The following is a 21,066-nucleotide window of genomic DNA, read 5'->3' on the forward strand; positions in this document are numbered from 1 at the left end:
GATAAGTTTGTGGTAACATTAAAAGATATTAGTGAGGTGCAATAACAAATGTTAGATGATGATGGAGGTGACGAAGTGAGGTAGTGGCAGTTAGGGTGGAGTGAAGAGGTGTGATTGTGATGGGATGAACAACCAATGAAAGAAAAAGAAATAAAAAAGAAGTAAAGCGTTTTGAGATGTGCAAATTGGTAGTGTTCTACTAACTCATCACCAGGTGATTTGTCTCTTTAAATGGTTGCTTGACACATATTGAATTAGCGATATACGTAGATAAGATCCGTTAGATCTAAACGAAGATATTAATAGAAGGAGTATAATACATGACGGAATTAATCGTAAAAGACTGCAATGTTATTTTTCAATCGACGAGGAACAAAATGAGAATTTGTAACATTGTTAAGAAGAGGGTTAGGGGTTTACTCTAAAATTTTTACCGTTTGAAAATAGTTTAAAAAGTTGTAGCATGCAAATTAAAAATGATTTTCATTGAGCAAAAATACTGTAATTATATTTAATAAAATAGTTTTTAAAATTAAAAAAGATCATAATAAACACATATTTTAATTTTGATGCATTGATAGTATAAAATATTTTATATAGTTGTGCAATCATATCTATTTTTTTGATGACCATTTACGTGGTCAATGTGAAAAATAATTATTTTTAGTTATGTGACATTACGTAATTAAATACACGTATAAAATTATTTTATATATTCTCATACAATTTTAAAAATAACAAAAAAACATAAAACACAAATCAAATATATAAGACTTTAAATTTTTATATTTCTAATATATTTTTAATGTATTCAAATATATTAAAAACATCAAAATTACTCTTTTTAATTAGCATAACTGCCCCTTATTTGTTAGCTGATTCAACTAAAATATTACATAAGAATTAATTTTTAATAAAATCAGAAGACAAATCAATCTTTTAATTTTAAAATGTAAAATGGTATTTTAGAAAATAATAAATTTATAGTTTTACCTTATTAAATAATAATATGTGTAATATTTTAAAAGTAAAAACTACTTTTTTATTTAATTTTTTTTATATACAATCTGACCAATATAAAATTTATTAAGTGCTTAAGAGTATACTCAATAGTCAATAAAATAAAAACTTTTGATTTTTCAATGCGTTGAATACATACAAATTTTGAAAACCAACATTGATTTTATACTTTTAATAAAAGTTTATTTATTCAGTATCATTAACTAATGTTTTTAGGATATTAATTAGCAAAACTTCAATGTATTGCCTTCGAAGAGTGATCTGCATTTGGTTTAGATTAGCAAAAAGTAATTTTTATATAATCATTTTGGATAATAATAAAATCAACTTATTTTAAATATATAGGGAATTTAATTTTAATACATAGTATAAATAATAAAGTAATTCTAAGAAATTAATATTACAACAATTAATTTGAATAAATATTATACTAGTCTACCAAACGATTTTAGTACAAAGTCACTAAAGATAAACTTTTGTTAAGTTTATATTTTGGATATAGGTGAAAATTTACATGCAATTATTTTTATGTGAATTTGATAGTTAATAATTATTAAATAATTTGATAAATTTGAGTAAATTATCATTTAACAGTTATTAATTATCATGTAAAAATGAATTGGATCTTTTTGGTGGACCGTTTAGATCTCTCGGTAAGCCGTTTGAAGTTTTTCTGGCTGCGGTCATTTCGACGGGATCAAATTTTTAAGATCTGTTACGGTTCCTACTCCTTCTGCGATCGTGGTTCGGAGTTCTTGATCTATATTCTCTATGGGAAGTAATTTAAAAAATCACTTTATCGATGTGTTCTAACTAGTAGCGTTTGTTGGTAGCGACTCTGCTTGCTATAAACTATATCCGGTGACGCAATTCTTGGATTATTCGGTTTGTGTCTTCGCCTACGCTCACGAATGGTTTGCTTCTATTAAATCGGCAATCATCTCTTGGGAGTGTCACCTTGGCTGGTTGGACTACCCTTCCATAAGCTGGATGGTCGCCGTGGTCTTAAGGTTCGAGTTGATCAGGTTGATATATTGTATGTGTAAAATAATTTATTATGTAAATAATTATCCAAAAAAAATATAATTACACAATTATCAATACATTAAAATTAAATTCTTAAATATGATGCTAACACATAATTTAATCTAATATATTTCATATCAAATATAATATAAAAATTTAATTTAATTTATGTCTCTCAATTTCTATCTACTAAAATGGTCTCTTCGGCTTTCCTCTACCTACCAAACGTAGTTTCTCTAAATTATTACTCAAATAGAAATACATTCGAAAATAAAATAAAAAGGTAGAAAGTAAAATCAGAAAAAGTTGTCAACGGTGATCGAGGATTGTCCGAAACGGGATACCACGTTGTCTGTCTAGTTGGCAGTTATACACTGCACGTCTTCACTTATCGCCGCGGGAACTTGTAACAACCATCAGATTCAATCGGTCAATGGAAGGATCCAATCGTAGCGACGGGGAACACCAAAGCGTTGAGTGGATGCGATATCACACAAGCAAGCACACCCGACATGATCTATGGACAGTTGCAAACAGACTTGCTGAGTTGTTGGGCCCACTTCCATCGCTTTTTGCACCGTCCCATGTATCATTACTCCCACTCCGTTCATCACCATTCACCGCTGTAAAGTTCATTTCAAAAATTACAGGAACAAATTATTTAAATTACTAGTCACATAAAAATATTTTTATATAAAAATAATAAATACATAATATAGACGTACGTTATATTAAATAATTTTATTAAATATAATAAACTATTTAATAATTTTTAATTATTATTTTTATATATAAATTCCGAAAAAAAACTTGAGCCCATTTGTAACTTTTTAATCATATGATCATTATGTCCAGCTCACTTTACTGTATAATGTTTTATGTTTATATTTGTGCTGGTACTGGGACTTTTTCTTTTCCTTTTTCTTTTTCTTTTTCTTTTTCCCATATATATTTGTGTTACTTGAATGTAATGAATAAATTGTGACAAGATGATATATATGTAAAAAAGAAAAGAAAGGAATGAACATTTAGTTTTTTCTAATGTAAGAATCTGTATAATCTGATTTGGATTATACAGAATTTCTTAGTAAAAGTGCTATCTCTTGAAATGTTGAGAATATTAATGCCTTTTATATGTATTCAATTTAATAAAACTATAGTCTATATAGAGACACGCCTAATTAAAGACATTGTCTTCATCCTTCCAATAATGTAATAAGAAATTAGTTATTCATGGATTCGTTTTCGTTTCCTCATATGTTAAATAATGAAAACTTGCTTTAAATTCATATACATTCAATGTACCAAAAAAGCAAAGAAAGAAAGCCATATAGGCAAGCTAGGACCGATTAATTTGTGAAAATATTTTTATCTTTTTTTTTTAAAACAGTTATTTTTGTATTTTAAAAAATATGATTAATTTGTTAAAATGTGTTTTTAAGCGTAAAAAACAATAAAAATATATTTAATTAGTCTATTTCTAAAATGTAGTTTTAGTGTTAATTTAAAAGAATAAATGTATTAATTTAATAAATACCAGACATAAAATAAATGCAGTTGTAAATATGTGAGAATATATTAACCCAATAATAGTTACAAATTCCATGAGAGAATCAACACACTGTTCATGACATAAACGAAAATGAAAATCCCTTGTTTTCCTTTGGAACTATTTTAAACACTTAAAGAAAAAAAAGTTGGATATAAGAAAATATCGTTTCTAATATTGCAATTTTTAGAGATATTTTCATTAAAAAAATACTTCTACAATGTTAAACCAGATAATTTTTTTTTATGTTTATTTTTACTTTTATTAAAATGAAAATGAAAATGACCAAATTATTTAGACTTCAAAGTCTTTAAATAAAAAGATTCATATTTAAATTTAGAGAAAAATGATGGAATATTTCAATTAAGAGTAAAGTATTGTTTTTGTCCCAAACGTTTGGGATAAGTCCTATTTGTATCCCTAACGTTTAAATCGTCATATTTGTATCCTTAACGTTTATAAAAGTAATTTAATGTTATCCTACTATCAACATTTGATGAGCTATTTTTCGGAGTAGATCATCGATTCTATCCCAGACATTTGTATTTTAACTCCAAGAAGAGATTTTTAAAACTCAAACTAAAGCGCTTCATAATGTGTAACGGCAGGATAACATTGAATCACTTTTACAAATATTAAGAATACAAATAAAATGATTTAAACATTAGAGACACAAATAGGATTTACCCCAAACGTTGGGACAAAAACATAACTTTACTCTTCAATTAAATATCTAAATGCAGTATTTTATATTTGAAAATTTTAAGTGTTCTGAAAAATAAGATTCACTTCATGCAAACACATACATTCTAAGAAAAGGATATAAGTGCCAGCTATTTCCAACAATAAATGTGGCCCGTGGATGAGATATTCGAAACAGACGGCCAAGATTACGCGACATGGAATTTGATGTTCATTTCAAACGAATTTCATTTGCCAGAGACTCATTTCCTCTTTTTGAAAACCATATATAAGGGCGGGTACTACCCTTTAGCTTTGTGAGAGAATCACGCATAAGCCTTTTTTATTTTCTCTCTCTCTCTCTCACACTTGTTTCATCGTTTTCAATCCAAACACAAACACACACATTCCCCGTTTAACCTTAATTCTTGTGTTTTATTCTTCCTAGGTGAGTTCATTTAGTACTTTTTTCCCCTTTCAATTACAAACATAATTTCATTTTATTTTTCTTGTTCGCTTGTTCTGATGTATTATTAATCCATGCACTGGTTGGTTACTTAGTGTCATAGTAGTTTTCATGATCAGGGACATAATTTGGTTAATCTTTTTCATAGTGTCTTATTTTCTGCAAATTTGGTGTCTTTTTGCAGCAATCAATAAACAAAAATGGCAGATGCTGAGGATATTCAACCCCTTGTTTGTGATAATGGAACTGGCATGGTCAAGGTATGTATGGATCAAGCTTGAGTCTTTTCCAAATCATAAACTTTACCATTTTGTCTTGTTAATCTGGATTATCATGTATTGGGAAAAGGCTTTATTGTTATTGTTGTTGTAATATTTCATATATTTAGTATAAGTTAAGATGATAGTGTTACCAAGATTACTCAAAACATGCAATTAAGGGTATATAGCATAATCTGGTGACTGGTATGTAGTCTTAAGATGTCTGAGATTTGTGTTGGTAGGCTGGTTTTGCTGGTGATGATGCTCCAAGAGCTGTGTTCCCTAGCATTGTTGGTCGTCCGCGCCACACGGGTGTGATGGTTGGGATGGGACAAAAGGATGCATATGTTGGTGATGAGGCTCAATCCAAGAGAGGTATCTTGACTCTCAAATACCCAATTGAGCATGGAATTGTGAGCAACTGGGATGACATGGAGAAGATCTGGCATCACACCTTCTACAACGAGCTTCGTGTGGCTCCTGAAGAGCACCCTGTGCTTCTCACTGAAGCACCCCTCAACCCAAAGGCCAATCGTGAGAAGATGACACAAATCATGTTTGAGACCTTCAACACTCCTGCTATGTATGTTGCCATCCAGGCCGTTCTCTCCCTTTATGCCAGTGGCCGTACAACCGGTAATCAATCTTCAGTGTCAAATTTCCTCTGTTTAGTGTCAGTATATGATGATGATGCATCATGCATGTGTAGATCTTCTTAAAATCTGATATTTTGATACTTCCGCACAGAATTTATGGGACATGAACATGAGTATGTATATTGTTGTGGTCTTAGTTTTTGTTATAGCCTTATAGGGAGGTATGCTTGAAGATGTCACAGTTCAAACTTTATGTTTATTTTATAATGAGTGAAGGGATTGTTTCTTGAATGATGTATGTGATTTGAAGGATTAGCTTTCTCTTTAATGGTAATAAGGTATGTGTTGGCATTGAAAGGGATTTGATGTTGTTTTGTTCTGTTTTATGCAGGTATTGTCTTGGACTCTGGAGACGGTGTCAGTCACACAGTTCCTATCTACGAAGGTTATGCTCTTCCGCATGCAATCTTGCGTTTGGATCTTGCAGGGCGTGATCTCACCGATGCCTTGATGAAGATCTTGACTGAGCGTGGATACTCTTTCACGACATCAGCTGAGCGTGAAATTGTGAGAGACATGAAGGAGAAGCTAGCTTATATTGCTCTTGATTATGAGCAAGAGCTAGAAACTGCGAAGACTAGCTCAGCTGTTGAGAAGAGCTATGAGCTACCAGATGGACAGGTTATCACAATAGGAGCTGAAAGATTCCGATGCCCTGAAGTTCTCTTCCAGCCATCCATGATCGGGATGGAATCTCCTGGAATCCATGAAACCACATATAATTCGATCATGAAGTGTGATGTTGATATTAGGAAGGATCTCTATGGTAACATTGTCTTGAGTGGTGGTTCCACTATGTTCCCAGGCATTGCTGACAGGATGAGCAAGGAGATTACAGCATTGGCACCGAGTAGCATGAAAATTAAGGTTGTAGCACCACCAGAGAGGAAGTACAGTGTTTGGATTGGAGGCTCCATTTTGGCATCCCTTAGCACATTCCAACAGGTAAAAATAATGCATCACCATAGTTACATAGAGCAAATCATTCAATAGACTTTGTTTCAAGAAAACCATACAACTAACAGAATACTTAGAGATAAAAAAAATCAGAGTTATAAAGAATGTTTTATGTTTTATGTTTTATATTTTCCTTGTGCTTTTGGGGCATAATTCCATGTCATCCTTTCTGAATATTTTTTATATTTCAATTTTCCTTTTCCATTTGCAGATGTGGATTGCAAAGGCAGAATACGATGAATCCGGGCCATCAATCGTTCACAGAAAATGTTTCTAAAGCATGGAGAGCAAGAGGTGGAGGTGGACCAGTGGAACTGCAATATATATACTTTGTACTAAAGAAATATCATCAAGTGGTTGAGGAACTTTTTTATTTTCTATTCTCTACCATTTTCTTTTTATCATCTTCTTTCTTTTGAGTTTCCCTTTTCTTTATATGTTGGGATAAAGAGCATGATGGCTAGTAAGACATGTAACATTCAATATTTTCCCTCTCCATTTTGTGTAGAAGAGCTGTGTATTGTTACTTGTTTGGTTTGGTTGAATCAACAATTCTTTATATAAGGTATTCTGATTAACATAGTGTGATGTGCTTGATTTATTATTCTCTGCAAGGAAAGAAGGCTATTGTTAATTCTTGTCCAATCTTTTTAGCTCTATCATATCCTACCAACACATAACATGCCAATTTCACATCAAAATTATTACTTGTGTGTTCCACTTCCACCAGAGTTTTAAAATTATGCTGGTGTACAATGTATATGGCAGTGCCTGCAATAATTAAGCTTCCACAAACTATGCTGTTTCTCTAATCAACAGCAGCAACGACCAAATATTTTTGCATTCAGAGGGTCCATCCTTTTCAATCAATGCTTATCTTTTCTCAATTAATGTCTATCCTTTTCAATCAATGTCAGGGAAAAAAACATCTTAAATGAAAATCTTGTTGCAAAGTGGGAACTGGTAAAGAGGGAGGAAGAGATCACAAGATGTACTGCTTAACTCACACATGATGCAATCACTGGTTCTAGTTATAATATGTTTTAGAAGAAAATGATTCTTCCAAACCCCTGCACTAGAAAGAGTGACTGAGACGTGACTTTATCTTTTACTTTACACTAAATCCATGGACCATGAACAAAAGAGTACTAGGAAGTAGGAACTGTGTACAGAGCAATTATTGTAGTACTTGTACCATTTAAGAAGATACTATATATACTGTTTGTTGGCACCTTGTTTGTTGCATTTCCACAAGACCTTTTGGATGAGTGTGTTTGTTGAGTATTTCAAAGTGGACACCAAACCTAGGTAATCAATGCTCACTTTGTTTTGGATTCTTCATTGGGGCCTATGATGCTTTAACATGCCTTTTACTTTACAGCATGTTATTTTTAACCTTTTAGTCCAAATCTATGCACTTGAAACTTGAGAATTGAGTGGTTGGTGTATGCATTACTGTGACTATTTTTATTTTAAAATTCTTCTTCTGGTTGAACCTTGAACCAAAGAAAAAGAACTTTACTTTTTTGGAACGAAAAAGAGTTACACAATTCAAGACAAAGCAAAATACAACAGTCCAAATAGGCAGCAGAACAAACCTAATTTGCTCTGCACAATTCTACAACTAAGAGTAGTGAATAGTTACTTTTTAAAGACAACTAGATACTTCACAAATTTAATCTGTTTTGATGCCCTTGTCTTCTTATAAGAATTATTTTCTTAAATTTTAGCCTCTTGTCTCAACCTAAAATTATTTATATTTTTTGTTGAAAAAAAAGAGAGACGGCAAGGAGACACGTTCAATATAATTGTGTATGGAAGGGCAAAGTCACATTAAAGTCTTAAACACATGTTGGCACTTGGCTTCTGAAATGGCCTTTTCTGAATTATTGCATTCCATTATTCAGTTTATCATTGCTTTTCTTCTTTTACAGAAAATGAAAAAGGTTGTAATAATTCATTTTGATCTCAATAATTTCATTTGTTCTGAGCTATTAGGAGGTTTAGGACTTGTATGCATCATGATAACACTAGAGATTTGAGGTTTCTACCACATTGCATGCAAGTTCACTTTCAATTCCACACTAGAAAATCTGATCATGTTTTAACCTTGAACTTGATAAGGCAAAACATACACTACTTTTTCTATGGCAAGACAAGAAACTGGAGCAGAGAAGGGAATGGATGAAAGAATTAAAGTTTATTAAGCTAAGATGAAAGAATAGAACAGAACAACAAAGTAACAAGAAAGCAACATGAATAAAGTGAATTAAACTAACAGTGCAATCAATATACATATATAACATAGGATGGGCCTAAACAATGTCATTGATCAAACGCTTATGGCGATGATAGTGCTTCTCGATGAAAACTCTGGAAGCTCCTTGCACAGTTGTGCGCCATGTCTGCAACATTGAATGGTTAGTAGTCTAATTTGTTAGTGTTGATTGTTGAAGCTTCAATTTTAGGACAAAGAGTGACTAACCTTTTGAATGGTTCCCAAGAGTGACCTGTTCCTGATATCTCTAGCCCGGAGTGGGCGGAGCAACGCCGTCCTGCGGCTGACACCGGGAGGCAGAAGTGATCTCCTCTCGACGACAGCGGCAGCACTGCCGGAAGGGCTGTCACAGTGATCATCCCTCCGGAATCCCCTGGGCTTCTTGAGGCTAATGGTGAGACTCAAGTGTTTCTTGCGGGTTGTTTCCTCTGAACCCAGCTCAGCAAACTTCCTAAGAAGCTCATCGGAAGATTTCTTGGTGACGTGTTGAACCTTAGCATCAGCATCAGCAGTAGCAGTGTCCATCAGAATTAGAATTGAAAATGGAGTGTGTTGTGTAGAATCAAAAGAAAAAGTTGATGGTTTTATGTGGAAGGGATTATGGACCGTTGTGGGAATGGAAAAAGGGAAGACAGGTAACGCAATGATTAATATTAAGTGAATGAATAATGGAAGAGAGGAGAGGGCAAGTGAAAACTAGCCGTTGGGGGTTTAGGCTGAGATCTAAATCTAAATTCTAATAAAGGCCTTCATTTTACAGTTGCTGCTGTTTCTCTGTGCTTGCCATGTGAGACGGAACAATACAATTGCGCGCCTCTACGATTTCAGTGCTCTCATTCTCCCATGTGTCACGGGACTCATTCTAGGAAAACATGTTTCAGATTCTTATTTTATTCCTTCCTTTTCGGGTGTGTCAATCACAAAACTTTTTACATTTATACTTCCAACCAAGGTTGGTAAGTTAAAGTTGCATGATTACACAAGCTTGCATCAACGGTTTCTCCAAATATGAAATATCCACGAAGATATTTTATACAATTCAGCATAAACCAATAATAATAAATATTTTCTCTACTACTGCAAAACGATTCATCAAGTGGCAGGACTTAAATATGTCATGGTCTGGGAAAAAACCTAGAGACTAGAGCAAAATTTAAATATTTCAAGAATTTTTTTGTCAAAACAAAATGCCCGAATATGTTACAACGAGAAAATTAGATAATTAGAAAAAAAATTACACAAACAGGTCAATATATTATACTAGGATATACAAAAATTATGATATACACCCAAGAAATGGAGGAAGAAAGCCCTCATCAACTTTAAGCCTTAATTTTCAGGTCTTCGATCCATCTTGAAGATACAGACAGATGGCAGGCATTCAACAAATTTCCCATAACCTGAATTATACAAGACAAGAAACTTTTATTATCATTCCTAAGATGTAAACGCATATTTCTAGGAACCTTAAAACACAAAGAAGCTCTTAGAAAGTAAGACTATTAACTAATACTAGTGGCAGGAAAACTTATGCATGGAAGTGAATAAGGATGAATTTGGCAATACACTACAAATTTTAAGTAAAGCTCAGCTTCTGGTCATGACACAATGCTATTTTGTCTCAAGGATATCAAGTTTGAGCCGGAACAGAATACTACAACAATAATGATTACTGGATTTACAATTCAGCTCAAATGCAGACAAGAGTATCCCCAAAAAACAGATGTCAACTACAGAACAGTTGCCTGTTTTAAAGAGAGAAATCATAATTCACTCTGTAAAAATTAGGTATATTTACTTACCACAACTTCAGTCTACATTCTTATGAGCTGAATTGAGTTCCAAAACTGAGAGCATGGCATTCAAGATCCCTCAAATTTACCTGCAAAAATGAGGAAGATTTCAACATAACTTTTTTTTATATTCTTTACATAAAACCTTTACGTATATATATTAGAGGAACAAAATAAAATTCATTTCATGTGCTTCTTTTATGATGGAACTTTAAAATTGCTTCATTAAATAATAAAAGGGAGAAAAGCATGTGGAAAGATAACATATGTTATTTCTAAGAACCACATTTCCAGTTCATTATCAATTTGACATCATGTCAAAGGTTACTTTAACTATTACATTGTCAAGACAGCAAATGTCTTCTCAAGCACAAAAGACAAGTTATTAATGTGCTTATGGAAGCAACATAAGTATGAAAAAGCCATCTTTAAGAGTAGTGTAAAAACTGAGCTCACCACAACTGCAACGCCAGATTCACTGAATTTCGGGACGCTTATGAGTCTCACAAACTGCCCTTCAGATCCTGCAATCAACATGAAAGCTAATGAGTGTCAGAAAGGGGCAAGATATAGTAAAAGCAAATCATAGAACATTTATTTCTGCACCATAGATCTAGAATAAAAATACCCTTTATGACACGAGATTCATATTTATTCTGATTGCCAACAAAGTACACATGAGGACAGCTCTCAATGAAGAAGGGATCACTATCAGTATAAGGATAGCATCCTGGAAGACAGCAATAAACATCAAAATGTTAACTTCATTTGGAATTTTTAACTCTAGTTTTCTTCAGAAATAGCATGTGAAATATGATTGCCAAAGGTTCAACCTTCCAGAAACGTTTATATTACAGTTGCATTGAAGTACACATTATGCATACCTAGAGTATTAGGTGCTGTAGGTGCTATATGCCTCCACCTTAGTGTCCTTTCCATGAATTCAAGTTTATCTTTTGCATCAGAATACTTCTCAAGATCGTCTACATTCTGACCTGACGTGCCAAGAAACCTAAAAGAAATGCCAAAACATGTTAAATGTATTGTAGATAGTAGATTCAGAGTCAAAGACAGTAATAGGTTTGTGATTTTATAGCCTACTCACCTGATATTATCAATCTCAAAAGAATGAGGATTTGTACAAGATCTAAAGGTGTTATAAGCTGCCGAACCAGGAAAAAGGCATCTATGCAATGGCTGAAAGTAAAACTCTTAGTATTACAGCCAAACAACACCTAACATATTATATAAACATAAAGCATATTTATCTTGAAAGAAAACATGAAAACCTGCTGTGGTAATGAGAAATTAGCAGGGTCGTTGGGTCCTGGCATGATATCCAAAGGCAAACCAGCTGCAATCTAAACAAACATAAGTAAAACTTAAGCAATTTTCATTTGGGATAACAATGACAATGATATAAGAATCAAAATAATAAAAATGAAACCTGATTCAATAAAATATCCAGTTCCTTTATTGGTTCAGCAATCCTTGAGAGATCCTTTGAAGCCAAATTCTGCAAATATTAAAGAAAATACCTCAACAAATTCAGCAATTGGAGCAGTCTACAGCACCCATATGTCAACACCAACAGGAAAAAAAAAAAATAAAGGGGGAAAATAAAGCATGAGATGTTTTGGCTTATAGTGTGTATAATGTTTGAACTTGGAAAGGAAGAAGACATCATCACAGGAAACCAAAGTAGAAAACAAACGGATTCATGAAAATGTTAACAACAGTTGAGATATCAGAGTTATGAGTCTTTATTATTATAAATTTTATAACCATTAGAGTGTTAAACAGCAAACATTGTACAATTGTATTACAAATGTTTGTAACTGTAATATTCTTTTCCCTAGTAGTAAATGCACAGAAGTAGGGAACGATTCTGCTATAACAACAATACCTGTCCATTAACAAGTCCACGTGGTATGCCAATAGAATTTCCAGCAATGACAACATGAACAATTTGAGATGCAATACTTTGCTCCTGTTCAATTGTCATTTTAACAAGTTAAAACTTTGAATGTTGCATGATTATCAGCATGAGAGTTCTGGGAGAAGAATCAGGTAAACCTTTTCATCTCCTAAATGCCCTGTAATATGATCAATGAAAAGCTGAAGCTGAAGAGGATTAGAATCACTGCTCCCCACATTTAATCCAGACACAAGAACAATGTATTTGTCTTCCCCTGTTGAATCCAAAATAGAATGAAATTTCAAATTGTTAATAATCAAAATTGAAGAAATGAGCACTAAAGATGCACAGTAAGTGTAAAGAATGGCAAGGCTGTTATTGATCATCAGCATCTTAACAAAAGCAAGAACGTGAAGCATAAGCAAGCAGCAAATTATCATTATGACAACAGATGACTTGTTAAGGTTTAATAATGCAATAGGCAAGTTGAGAAGTCAGTTTCTTAAACTTGCAGCAAATGTTAAATATTGCACCAAAAGAAAGCAGACCATGTTAAGAGAATTGAAGTAGAAAGGCATCTATGATTGTGACTATGATTGATAAGTGTAAAGCATCTATGCTGGAAAAACAAACAAAAAGGCAACTCAAACAGCAATTCTCACAGGAGTGGGATGCTAGTCCATGTAGATCCAATTCATCAATCTTAATGCAAAATTAAAGCCTACCATATGAGGGTAAGATCCAGAATAATAATAATTGAAAAAGAAAAACACATGCACATAAACAGAGACACATATTCTAGGCATGTGCTTCACTAGATTAGCACCACCGTACATGTAAAAGATAGAGAAGTAATACTTGATTTAAGAGGGAATTCTATCTGTGGTGGTAGGCCAGCTTCTAGGACTTCCAAAACCGAAAAATCACCTGCCCCCGTTTCCTTTCCATGTAAGGCAACCACAATTCCTGTAACAGATGATGTCATTACAATATCATCATCTGCCAAAAAGAATAATTTGTATGGCAGGCAAGTCGCATTACTAAAAAAGCGGATATCATAAGTAGCCAAAAATTTAGCTTGGATCTCAAAGCATAGAAAAAATGAAACAAAGCCAATAGCATAACAACGAATGTGCTAGTGTTTCAGAAGTTGAATCACCATCCTACCATACCCGATTAAGATAATCTGTTTATAATTACATACCTGTTACAAACACAGAAGGCGATATGAGATCCCCGCCAAGCTTAACTCTCCCGCTTTCATCCTCCAACACTAGATAATCATCGTCGTGCATGAAGTTATGAGGCCTAACAAGTGGAACCGCAGATCTCTGTATATAAATTGCCATTGAAGCACATCATTGTCAATTTGCATACACAGAAAGTATAAAATTCACACAAAAATCAAATAAAAAAATACAATTTTTCCCCCCTAAGACAAGAAGTGAAAAATAAAAATCCCCCTACCTCCTTAGAATACTCATCAAGTATGCAAGGTTTGAGCTTCATGTGTTTATAGAGGGTTCCAACAATGACACACTCTTTTCCCTGTTCCAATCCCAACACAGTGCACACTGCACCAAACAAAGCATGAACTAAATGAGACCTAAACCAAATAAAAAAAAAAAAAAAAACAAACAAACAAACAAACAAAAACCCTAAATTGAAAGCAAGGGTTACGAACCAGGGGTTTGGGGTTTCCATTGGGAGACGAGGGAATACAAGAGAGTGCGCATCAAGTGAAGCCGAGCGAAGTATATCTGGCTGTATTGCTGCCCCCTGTAAGTCTCCTTCCCAATTTCGAACACTTCATCCTTAAACCCAAATCCAAATTCAAATTAAGCTAAGAGAAACTCTGAGTACTGAAGAAAAATAGAACAAAGAGAAAAGAGAAGAGAAGTGAACCAAGGAAGCATAGGAGCATTGCAATCTGCAGAGGCTGTTCTTCTCAGAGTCCATTCCCATGGCAATGGCGGGAAAAAGAGTTCGCGCACTCTCAAATTCGAAATCGACTCAGCTGGCGGCGCTCTCTGAAGAGACCAGGGAGATGTCGAACTTCAATATAAACACCGATCGCTACATTCGTTATTTATTATTGATTCTGGTCGGACATTCAACGGGGATGTAGCTCAAATGGTAGAGCGCTCGCTTTGCATGCGAGAGGCACGGGGTTCGATCCCCCGCATCTCCATTTTGATATTATCATTATTAGAGGTGTTCGCGGTGCAGTTCGGTTCGGTTCGCGGTGCAGTTCGGTTCGGTTTTAAGGGTATGTGCGTTTTGGATCAGTTTGAATTTGTAATTTTTTAAATAAAAAAAATTAAATACATATAACAAGTCTCAATATTAAATTTTAAAAAATCAACAATGACATAACAAGTCTTAACAATATCTTAAAAAGCCAACGATAACATAACAATAGAAATAAAATTATAGGTTAGTTAAAATAAATAAATAATATTTTGAACATAAAATATTTATTAATAATAATAATACATGAATAATAGAAAAATGTATAACAAATTGAACATGTTATAAATATAATTGTAAATATAATAATAAAATGATAATATTATAGTACATTGTGCGGTTTGGATTTGATTGGATCAGTTATGAAAAGTAGAATAAAATTCAATCAAATCCGAATTAATGCGGTTTTAATCGGTTTTCGGTTTAGATCGGATTTGATGAGCAGTTTAATTTGAATCGGTTTGGATTTGAACACCCCTAATCATTATGGTAGTATTATTATTATTATTTTTTGAGTAAATGCCTATCTATAGACGGGTTAATGAACTAACTGTTACACCGTTAATTATGTTATTAAATTCTTTAAGATATAGGCTCAAATAATTAAATTAGTACTTCAATTTGCTAATGCCTAATAAAGTATGTCAATGAAGGAGGGTAACTTCTTCAAGTCAACGTACTTATTACTTCCCACACAGCCAAATGGATAGGTTTCTCATAGCCGCCCCTCAATCATGTGTCCTTTATTTAATTTAACTGTAACACGTTAGTTTTAATATATTATTATATGTGTTACTACAACAATGGAAATATCTAAATTACTATAGTCTGATAAAGTGATAATTGTCAAATTAGGACTCTATACATTGTTAGCCAACAAACAGAGACAATATTCATGAATTTTGTAGACAACTTGCCATTCTAATTAAATACCTAAAAGCTGGTTATGTATACTATTAATCTATAAAATATATGTAATATTACATAATATAAAAGTAATTAAGATAACAAATTTTCTTATACCATATATGATAAATGTTGAAGTATAATTAGGATTAATTAACATTATTTAGTTCTAACAATAAAAAATATTTTACAAAAATTATACATTTTCGTATCTTTATTATATACTGTATACACAGATTAGCTTTTTTGCATTACATTTTTTAGGAGAATAACAAATGTATGTCTAAGTTAATTATCTTTAGCTTGACTTAATTAGCCATTTGCCGGGATATATACTATAAAAATTCCTTATTATTTATAGATAATTCCACGTCTATGTGGTCAAGTGTCACGTCTAAAAACTAATGAACCAATAGGAATACTTGTTTGTCGATAGATATGTAATAAAGTCATTATAAATAAGTCTTGCAAGGTAAGTAATTAAATTAGCATTTATATTTATCTAATGTTGGTCTTTGCACGTTCTTGGTTCGTTTGCCAGAAATTAGACAAACCAAATGCAAGTTTACAAATAGTGAAATCACAATAAGAATTGGGTCATCATTCATCAAATAATTTTGCTTATCTTATACATATCTCTATTTTTACATGATATAATTTTGTCAATCTCACACATAAACATGACGACATTGCTAACTGAAATGTTTGCAACAATAATAGGTGCTTGACCTTTTTTTCCGTAGACATTTTCGTTCTTAACCATTGAAAAATACTTTTAAATTTCTGACCTTCACAAAGCTTTGACGGATCAATCCCTGACGGAGATATTTAGAGAGATCAGTCCTGACGGAGGCATTTGGACGGAGGAATTGATCCGTACAAGTTATTTTGTGAAGTTCAGGACCTAAAAAGAAAAACATATATATAGGAAGTTGAAGATGCATGAAGGTAATTAATTAACCCTATATATCGAAGGGAAGCATTGGAAGCTCAGAAATAAAGCTTTGTTCCAAATCAGAGAAGCCTCCCAAGTAACCACCGCCACAAACTACTTCTTCTTCTGATGAGGATATAGTTGGTGGCTTCTTCTGAATGTTGCAACAGTTTTCATGAGTGGTTGTTGGTGGTTTCCCGGTTATCCTCTGAACCAGTTCCCGGAAGTTCTGAGCTTCTGTCTTGATTATCTGCGGAGGAAACATGTGAATTATGCGTATCTTAGGGTTCTTAGTCCTTGTTTTCGATATTGTTTTGGAATCCTTGTGCATGGCTAGGGAAGAAGAATAATCACCTATGCATATCTCATTCTCATTACTATCAACCTTTCGAAGCTTGCTTTCCATCGTAGAAATATGAGAGAGAGAGAGAGAGAGAGAGAGAGAGAATACTCTTATACCTCACTTGGCTTCTGCTTTTTGTGAGAAAAGATATAAAAACAGGAAACAATTATAACAAAGGTTAGATATACACAAAAAAATGAATTATTAAGTTAGTTATTCATATAGAATGAGTGTTAAAATATAAAATCTCCATTAAAAATGAGTTTATATATATATAATAATAATAATAATAATAATAATTAATTTAGTAGTTAATTTTTAATTTGTGTGTATATATAATATTGAAAAATAATATTAGAGAATTATTAAAATTTATTATTTTTTATCATTAATTAACCATCAATACTTAAAAATATGAGATAAAGTATGTTATTAAATTATTAGAATAAAAAAATTAATTCACAAATAAATATTTTTATCTATAAATAATAAAATATTTTTATTTATAAATTCTAATTGTCTCTTAGTATTTGTCTATAACATTATATTTTTGAAAAAATTAAATCTCATTTGAAAGTGCTTTATTTGGTTATTGTATATTCTTTAATATAATTAGCTTATGAGCAATACTCTTGTATATGTAATTAAAACATAAGAATTTGATGTATTTGTTAATTAACAATTAGTATATGTTTTCTCGAAAAATGTTTGGTAACCAAAGAAAATTAGCCAAAAACAGTCATAACTTGCCTTATTTAGCATTTATTAATTGTTGCGACAATTAATAAATGCTAAATAAGACAAGTTCTGACTGTATTTTTTGTCTCTTCCCAATTGATCGCTTATATATGTAGATATATTTTGCTACCAAGAATTCGGAAATGTTTGGTAACCAAAGAAAATCAACCAAAAACAACCATAACTTACTTTATTTAACATTTATTAATTGTTGCGATAATTAATTAATGCTAAATAAAACAAATTTTGGCTGTTTTTTTTTGTCTACTTAGCATTATCCAAATTCGAAAATGTTTTTTTTTGCCTTATATATGTCTACCCAAGAATTATGCTTTTTTCGTTCACTCAAACACACAGCTTTTGCGTCCAAAAAACAAAATCGTAAACGGTTTAACCACTAAATAGTAAATGCTAATTAATCATCTAGCCTTTAAACATGTAGAAAAGCCAGAAGTTTTGTTTTCAATTGGCATATTGCTTTTGATACATATTAGCAGTTTAATAATGGTTTAATTATTCTGTTGGTTCTTATAGTTTTGTAAAAAATTTAATTAAGTTTATATATATATATATATATATATATATATATATATATATATTTTTTTTTTTTTTTATTGGGTTCCTGCATTAATTTTTTTTAATTAGGTCTATTTGAGCAGTAATTAACTTAATTTTATAGGAACTCAACTAAAAAAAGAAAATTGGTGTAGGAACTCAAATAAAAAGAAAAAAAAAATGTAGGGACCCAATTAAAAAAATTTAGTGCAAGGACTCAACTGAAAAAAAAAATAAAAATTTTATAAAATTATAAGGACCAATAAAATAATTAAATTTTTAATAATTTAATTTTATTAAAAGTTTATTTACAGGTCAGAATGAAAAATCATAAATATATAGTACTTCATATTATATAAATTATATTATTCTAATGAATAGTTGACTAATATATATAATATAAGTAACATTATATTTAATTACAAATCAAAACTATTAATTATTAGTATTGCAGGATTGAAGGATTGGGGGAAAAGAATGGAAACAATCAATTGTTTGGCAATTTTGTAGATTATCACGAAGAATTCTGTTAGGTAAACAACGTAGGTATTTCGTAGGCAAAAATAAAAATGAATTAATATTTAATTTCAGCATGGTAATGATAGATATATTTTATTTCTTATTGGTAATAGGTTTTCCAACAAAAGATTTACGCAACTTTTTATTATATCATAGAGTTAGTATCTTTTATGTGGACACAGGACATATATAGATCTTGAATGCAAGTTAATAAATAACGTGTAATAATTAATTATAATAATTTCATCAAGAAGTGAATTATAAGATGAACCATGCTAGTGATCAGCATAACATGCAAGAATAGAAATTTCCAAACAGAAACTAAAAAATATAGAGTTAAAAGAAACAGAATACTATAATAGGTTTCTATTAATTTTAGTTTTTAAGTCTAAAAATTTAAGATTAAGAATGATATGGTGAGTGGTGACATAAGAATGGTGAGTAGGAATTTATCCAAGTTGGCCAATGCCCAATTGACCGGTGGGAAGAATGGGGCGGCGGCTATGTTGTGTGTATGAATTATTGGGCTTGTGACCTGTAATGGATAACATTAGTCAAGATCCAATACGAGTGTTAGTTAACAAATCAGGGAAGAGCTTTAAGTATGAATCGTATTGGGTCGATCACGAAGATTGTGAGAAAGTAGTTATCAAAAGTTGGAGTAAGGAGAAATCAAATGGAAATAATTGGAGTAAGACGATGGAAAAAATTAAAAATTGTTGAGAGGAACTCAAGACATGGAGTAAGATGACCTTTAAAAGGGCAGATAGAAAAATTCAAAGAATGAAAGAGGAATTTAGAAGATTGTAAGCATCAGAAATTTCAGAAGAGCAACAGAAAAGGATCCTAGAGCTAAAAGAAAAGATAGCAAAACAATGGAAGCGAGAGGAAAAATTCTAGAGGCAGCGAGCTAGAATAAAATGGCTAAGATGGGGCGACAAGAACACGGCATTCTTTCATGCGACTGCTATTCAGAGAAGAGACATGAACCGTATAGAGAAATTAAAAAATAGTACGGGACAATGGCCGAATAGAAAATGGAAAATAATGGAGCACATTGAGAGCCATTTTCAGAACCTTTTCAATTCAACAAAAGGGCAGGATTTTAAAAAAACCATCAATAAGATTCCAAAAATGGTAACTAAAGAAATGAATGATGAGCTATTAAAAGAAGTTACAGAGGAAGAGATCAGAAAGGCTGTCTTTAGCATGGGAGGTCTCAAGGCACTCGGGCCTGATGGGTTGAGCGGATTGTTTTATCAGAAATACTGGGAGATCATTAAGAACGACGTGTGTGCGATAATGAAGGAATTTTTCAATAGTGGGTATATACCTGAAGAGGTGAGCGAGACAACAGTGGTCTTAATTCCTAAGACCAAGAACGCAGAGAACCTCAACCAGTTGCGACCCATTAGCTATTGCAATTTTGTCTATAAAATTTTAGCAAAAGTTCTAATATAGAGAATGAAGAAGATGATGGAAAAAGTTGTATCGCCAACTCAAAGTGCATTTGTGGGGGGTAGATTCATACAAGACAATATCATTATAGTACAAGAGGCTTATCATAGCCTTAACAGAACAGGGAGAAATAGTTCCAAAAATTTAGCAATTAAGCTAGACATGAATAAGGCTTACGATAGGCTTGAATGGGACTTCCTAGAAAAGGTCCTCACAGCCTTCGAGTTTCAAGTCAGGTGGGTGAAGTTGATGATGGCATGTGTTACAAGTGTTACCTATAGATGCAAAATTAATGGAGAGCTATCAAGAAAAATCAAGCCATATAGGGGACTTCGACAGGGCGATCCCTTATCACCGTATTTGTTTATAATGGCAGCAGAGGTGTTAACAGTCCTAATGAGTGAGGCACAAAGAGAAGAAAGGATCTCAGGATTCAAAAGAGCACCAACAGCACCCACTATCTCTCATCTACTTTTTGCGGATGACTGCATCATTTTGGTAGAAGCAAAGGAGGAGGAGATTTTTCAGATCATTATAGTTTTGAATGAATATACTGAAGCTTCGGGTCAGAAAATCAATCTAGACAAATCAAAAATCACTTTTGGATATCAAGTGCCTTTACAAACTAGAGTGAACATCAAGGAGATTCTCGGCATGGCGTCATGGGATACTCCAGAAAAATATTTGGGGCTACCAGCCAACTGGGGAAGGTCCCAAAATAGAGCTTTAGCATGGATCGAGAAGAAGGTCATAAATAAG

At 32.4% G+C, this 21,066-nt stretch overlaps 3 protein-coding genes and 1 non-coding gene across 4 annotated transcripts; 2 read left to right on the forward strand and 2 right to left on the reverse strand.

Moving 5' to 3' along the window:
- The first annotated feature begins 4,542 nt into the window (after window positions 1-4,542).
- Window positions 4,543-7,195, forward strand: LOC107645412 (actin-3). Its single transcript, XM_016349427.3, has 5 exons — window positions 4,543-4,724; window positions 4,927-5,002; window positions 5,245-5,638; window positions 5,990-6,603; window positions 6,827-7,195. The coding sequence occupies exons 2-5, from the start codon at window positions 4,943-4,945 to the stop codon at window positions 6,890-6,892; spliced, it is 1,134 nt and encodes a 377-aa protein (XP_016204913.1). The 5' UTR covers window positions 4,543-4,724; window positions 4,927-4,942; the 3' UTR covers window positions 6,893-7,195.
- Window positions 7,196-8,796: 1,601 nt separating this feature from the next.
- On the reverse strand, window positions 8,797-9,583 carry LOC107645417 (uncharacterized). The gene is made up of 2 exons (XM_016349434.3): window positions 9,101-9,583; window positions 8,797-9,020 (listed from the first exon to the last, which is right to left on the reverse strand). The coding sequence occupies exons 1-2, from the start codon at window positions 9,416-9,418 to the stop codon at window positions 8,931-8,933; spliced, it is 408 nt and encodes a 135-aa protein (XP_016204920.1). The 5' UTR covers window positions 9,419-9,583; the 3' UTR covers window positions 8,797-8,930.
- Window positions 9,584-10,035: 452 nt separating this feature from the next.
- POLD2 (DNA polymerase delta small subunit) lies at window positions 10,036-14,666 on the reverse strand. Its single transcript, XM_016349426.3, has 15 exons — window positions 14,510-14,666; window positions 14,289-14,418; window positions 14,072-14,178; window positions 13,809-13,935; window positions 13,463-13,570; window positions 12,763-12,878; window positions 12,593-12,676; window positions 12,134-12,202; window positions 11,976-12,047; window positions 11,792-11,883; window positions 11,571-11,698; window positions 11,315-11,416; window positions 11,143-11,210; window positions 10,696-10,775; window positions 10,036-10,293 (listed from the first exon to the last, which is right to left on the reverse strand). Exons 1-14 carry the CDS (start codon window positions 14,567-14,569, stop codon window positions 10,716-10,718), a joined length of 1,323 nt encoding a protein of 440 aa, XP_016204912.1. The 5' UTR covers window positions 14,570-14,666; the 3' UTR covers window positions 10,036-10,293; window positions 10,696-10,715.
- Window positions 14,667-14,722: 56 nt separating this feature from the next.
- On the forward strand, window positions 14,723-14,795 carry TRNAA-UGC (transfer RNA alanine (anticodon UGC)). Its single transcript has one exon. It is a non-coding gene; the product is annotated as a tRNA-Ala (tRNA).
- Window positions 14,796-21,066: the final 6,271 nt, after the last annotated feature.

Source organism: Arachis ipaensis, chromosome B6 (genome assembly GCF_059453495.1).
Source record: "Arachis ipaensis isolate K30076 ecotype BB chromosome B6, ASM5945349v1, whole genome shotgun sequence".
NCBI classification, from domain to species: domain Eukaryota; kingdom Viridiplantae; phylum Streptophyta; class Magnoliopsida; order Fabales; family Fabaceae; genus Arachis; species Arachis ipaensis.

Bases quoted from the DNA above. Each gene is read 5' to 3' on its own strand.
- LOC107645412 (XM_016349427.3), top strand. From the start codon at position 4,943: ATGGCAGATGCTGAGGATATTCAACCCCTTGTTTGTGATAATGGAACT. The intron at 5,639-5,989 runs GTAATCAATCTT...TGTTTTATGCAG, and splicing joins TGCCAGTGGCCGTACAACCG to GTATTGTCTTGGACTCTGGA. The intron at 6,604-6,826 runs GTAAAAATAATG...TTCCATTTGCAG, and splicing joins CCCTTAGCACATTCCAACAG to ATGTGGATTGCAAAGGCAGA.
- LOC107645417 (XM_016349434.3), bottom strand. From the start codon at position 9,418: ATGGACACTGCTACTGCTGATGCTGATGCTAAGGTTCAACACGTCACC. The intron at 9,021-9,100 runs GTTAGTCACTCT...TCAATGTTGCAG, and splicing joins TCTTGGGAACCATTCAAAAG to ACATGGCGCACAACTGTGCA.
- POLD2 (XM_016349426.3), bottom strand. From the start codon at position 14,569: ATGGGAATGGACTCTGAGAAGAACAGCCTCTGCAGATTGCAATGCTCC. The intron at 12,677-12,762 runs GTTTACCTGATT...ACAATTGAACAG, and splicing joins GGCATTTAGGAGATGAAAAG to GAGCAAAGTATTGCATCTCA. The intron at 11,417-11,570 runs GTATGCATAATG...GCTGTCTTCCAG, and splicing joins TACAGCACCTAATACTCTAG to GATGCTATCCTTATACTGAT.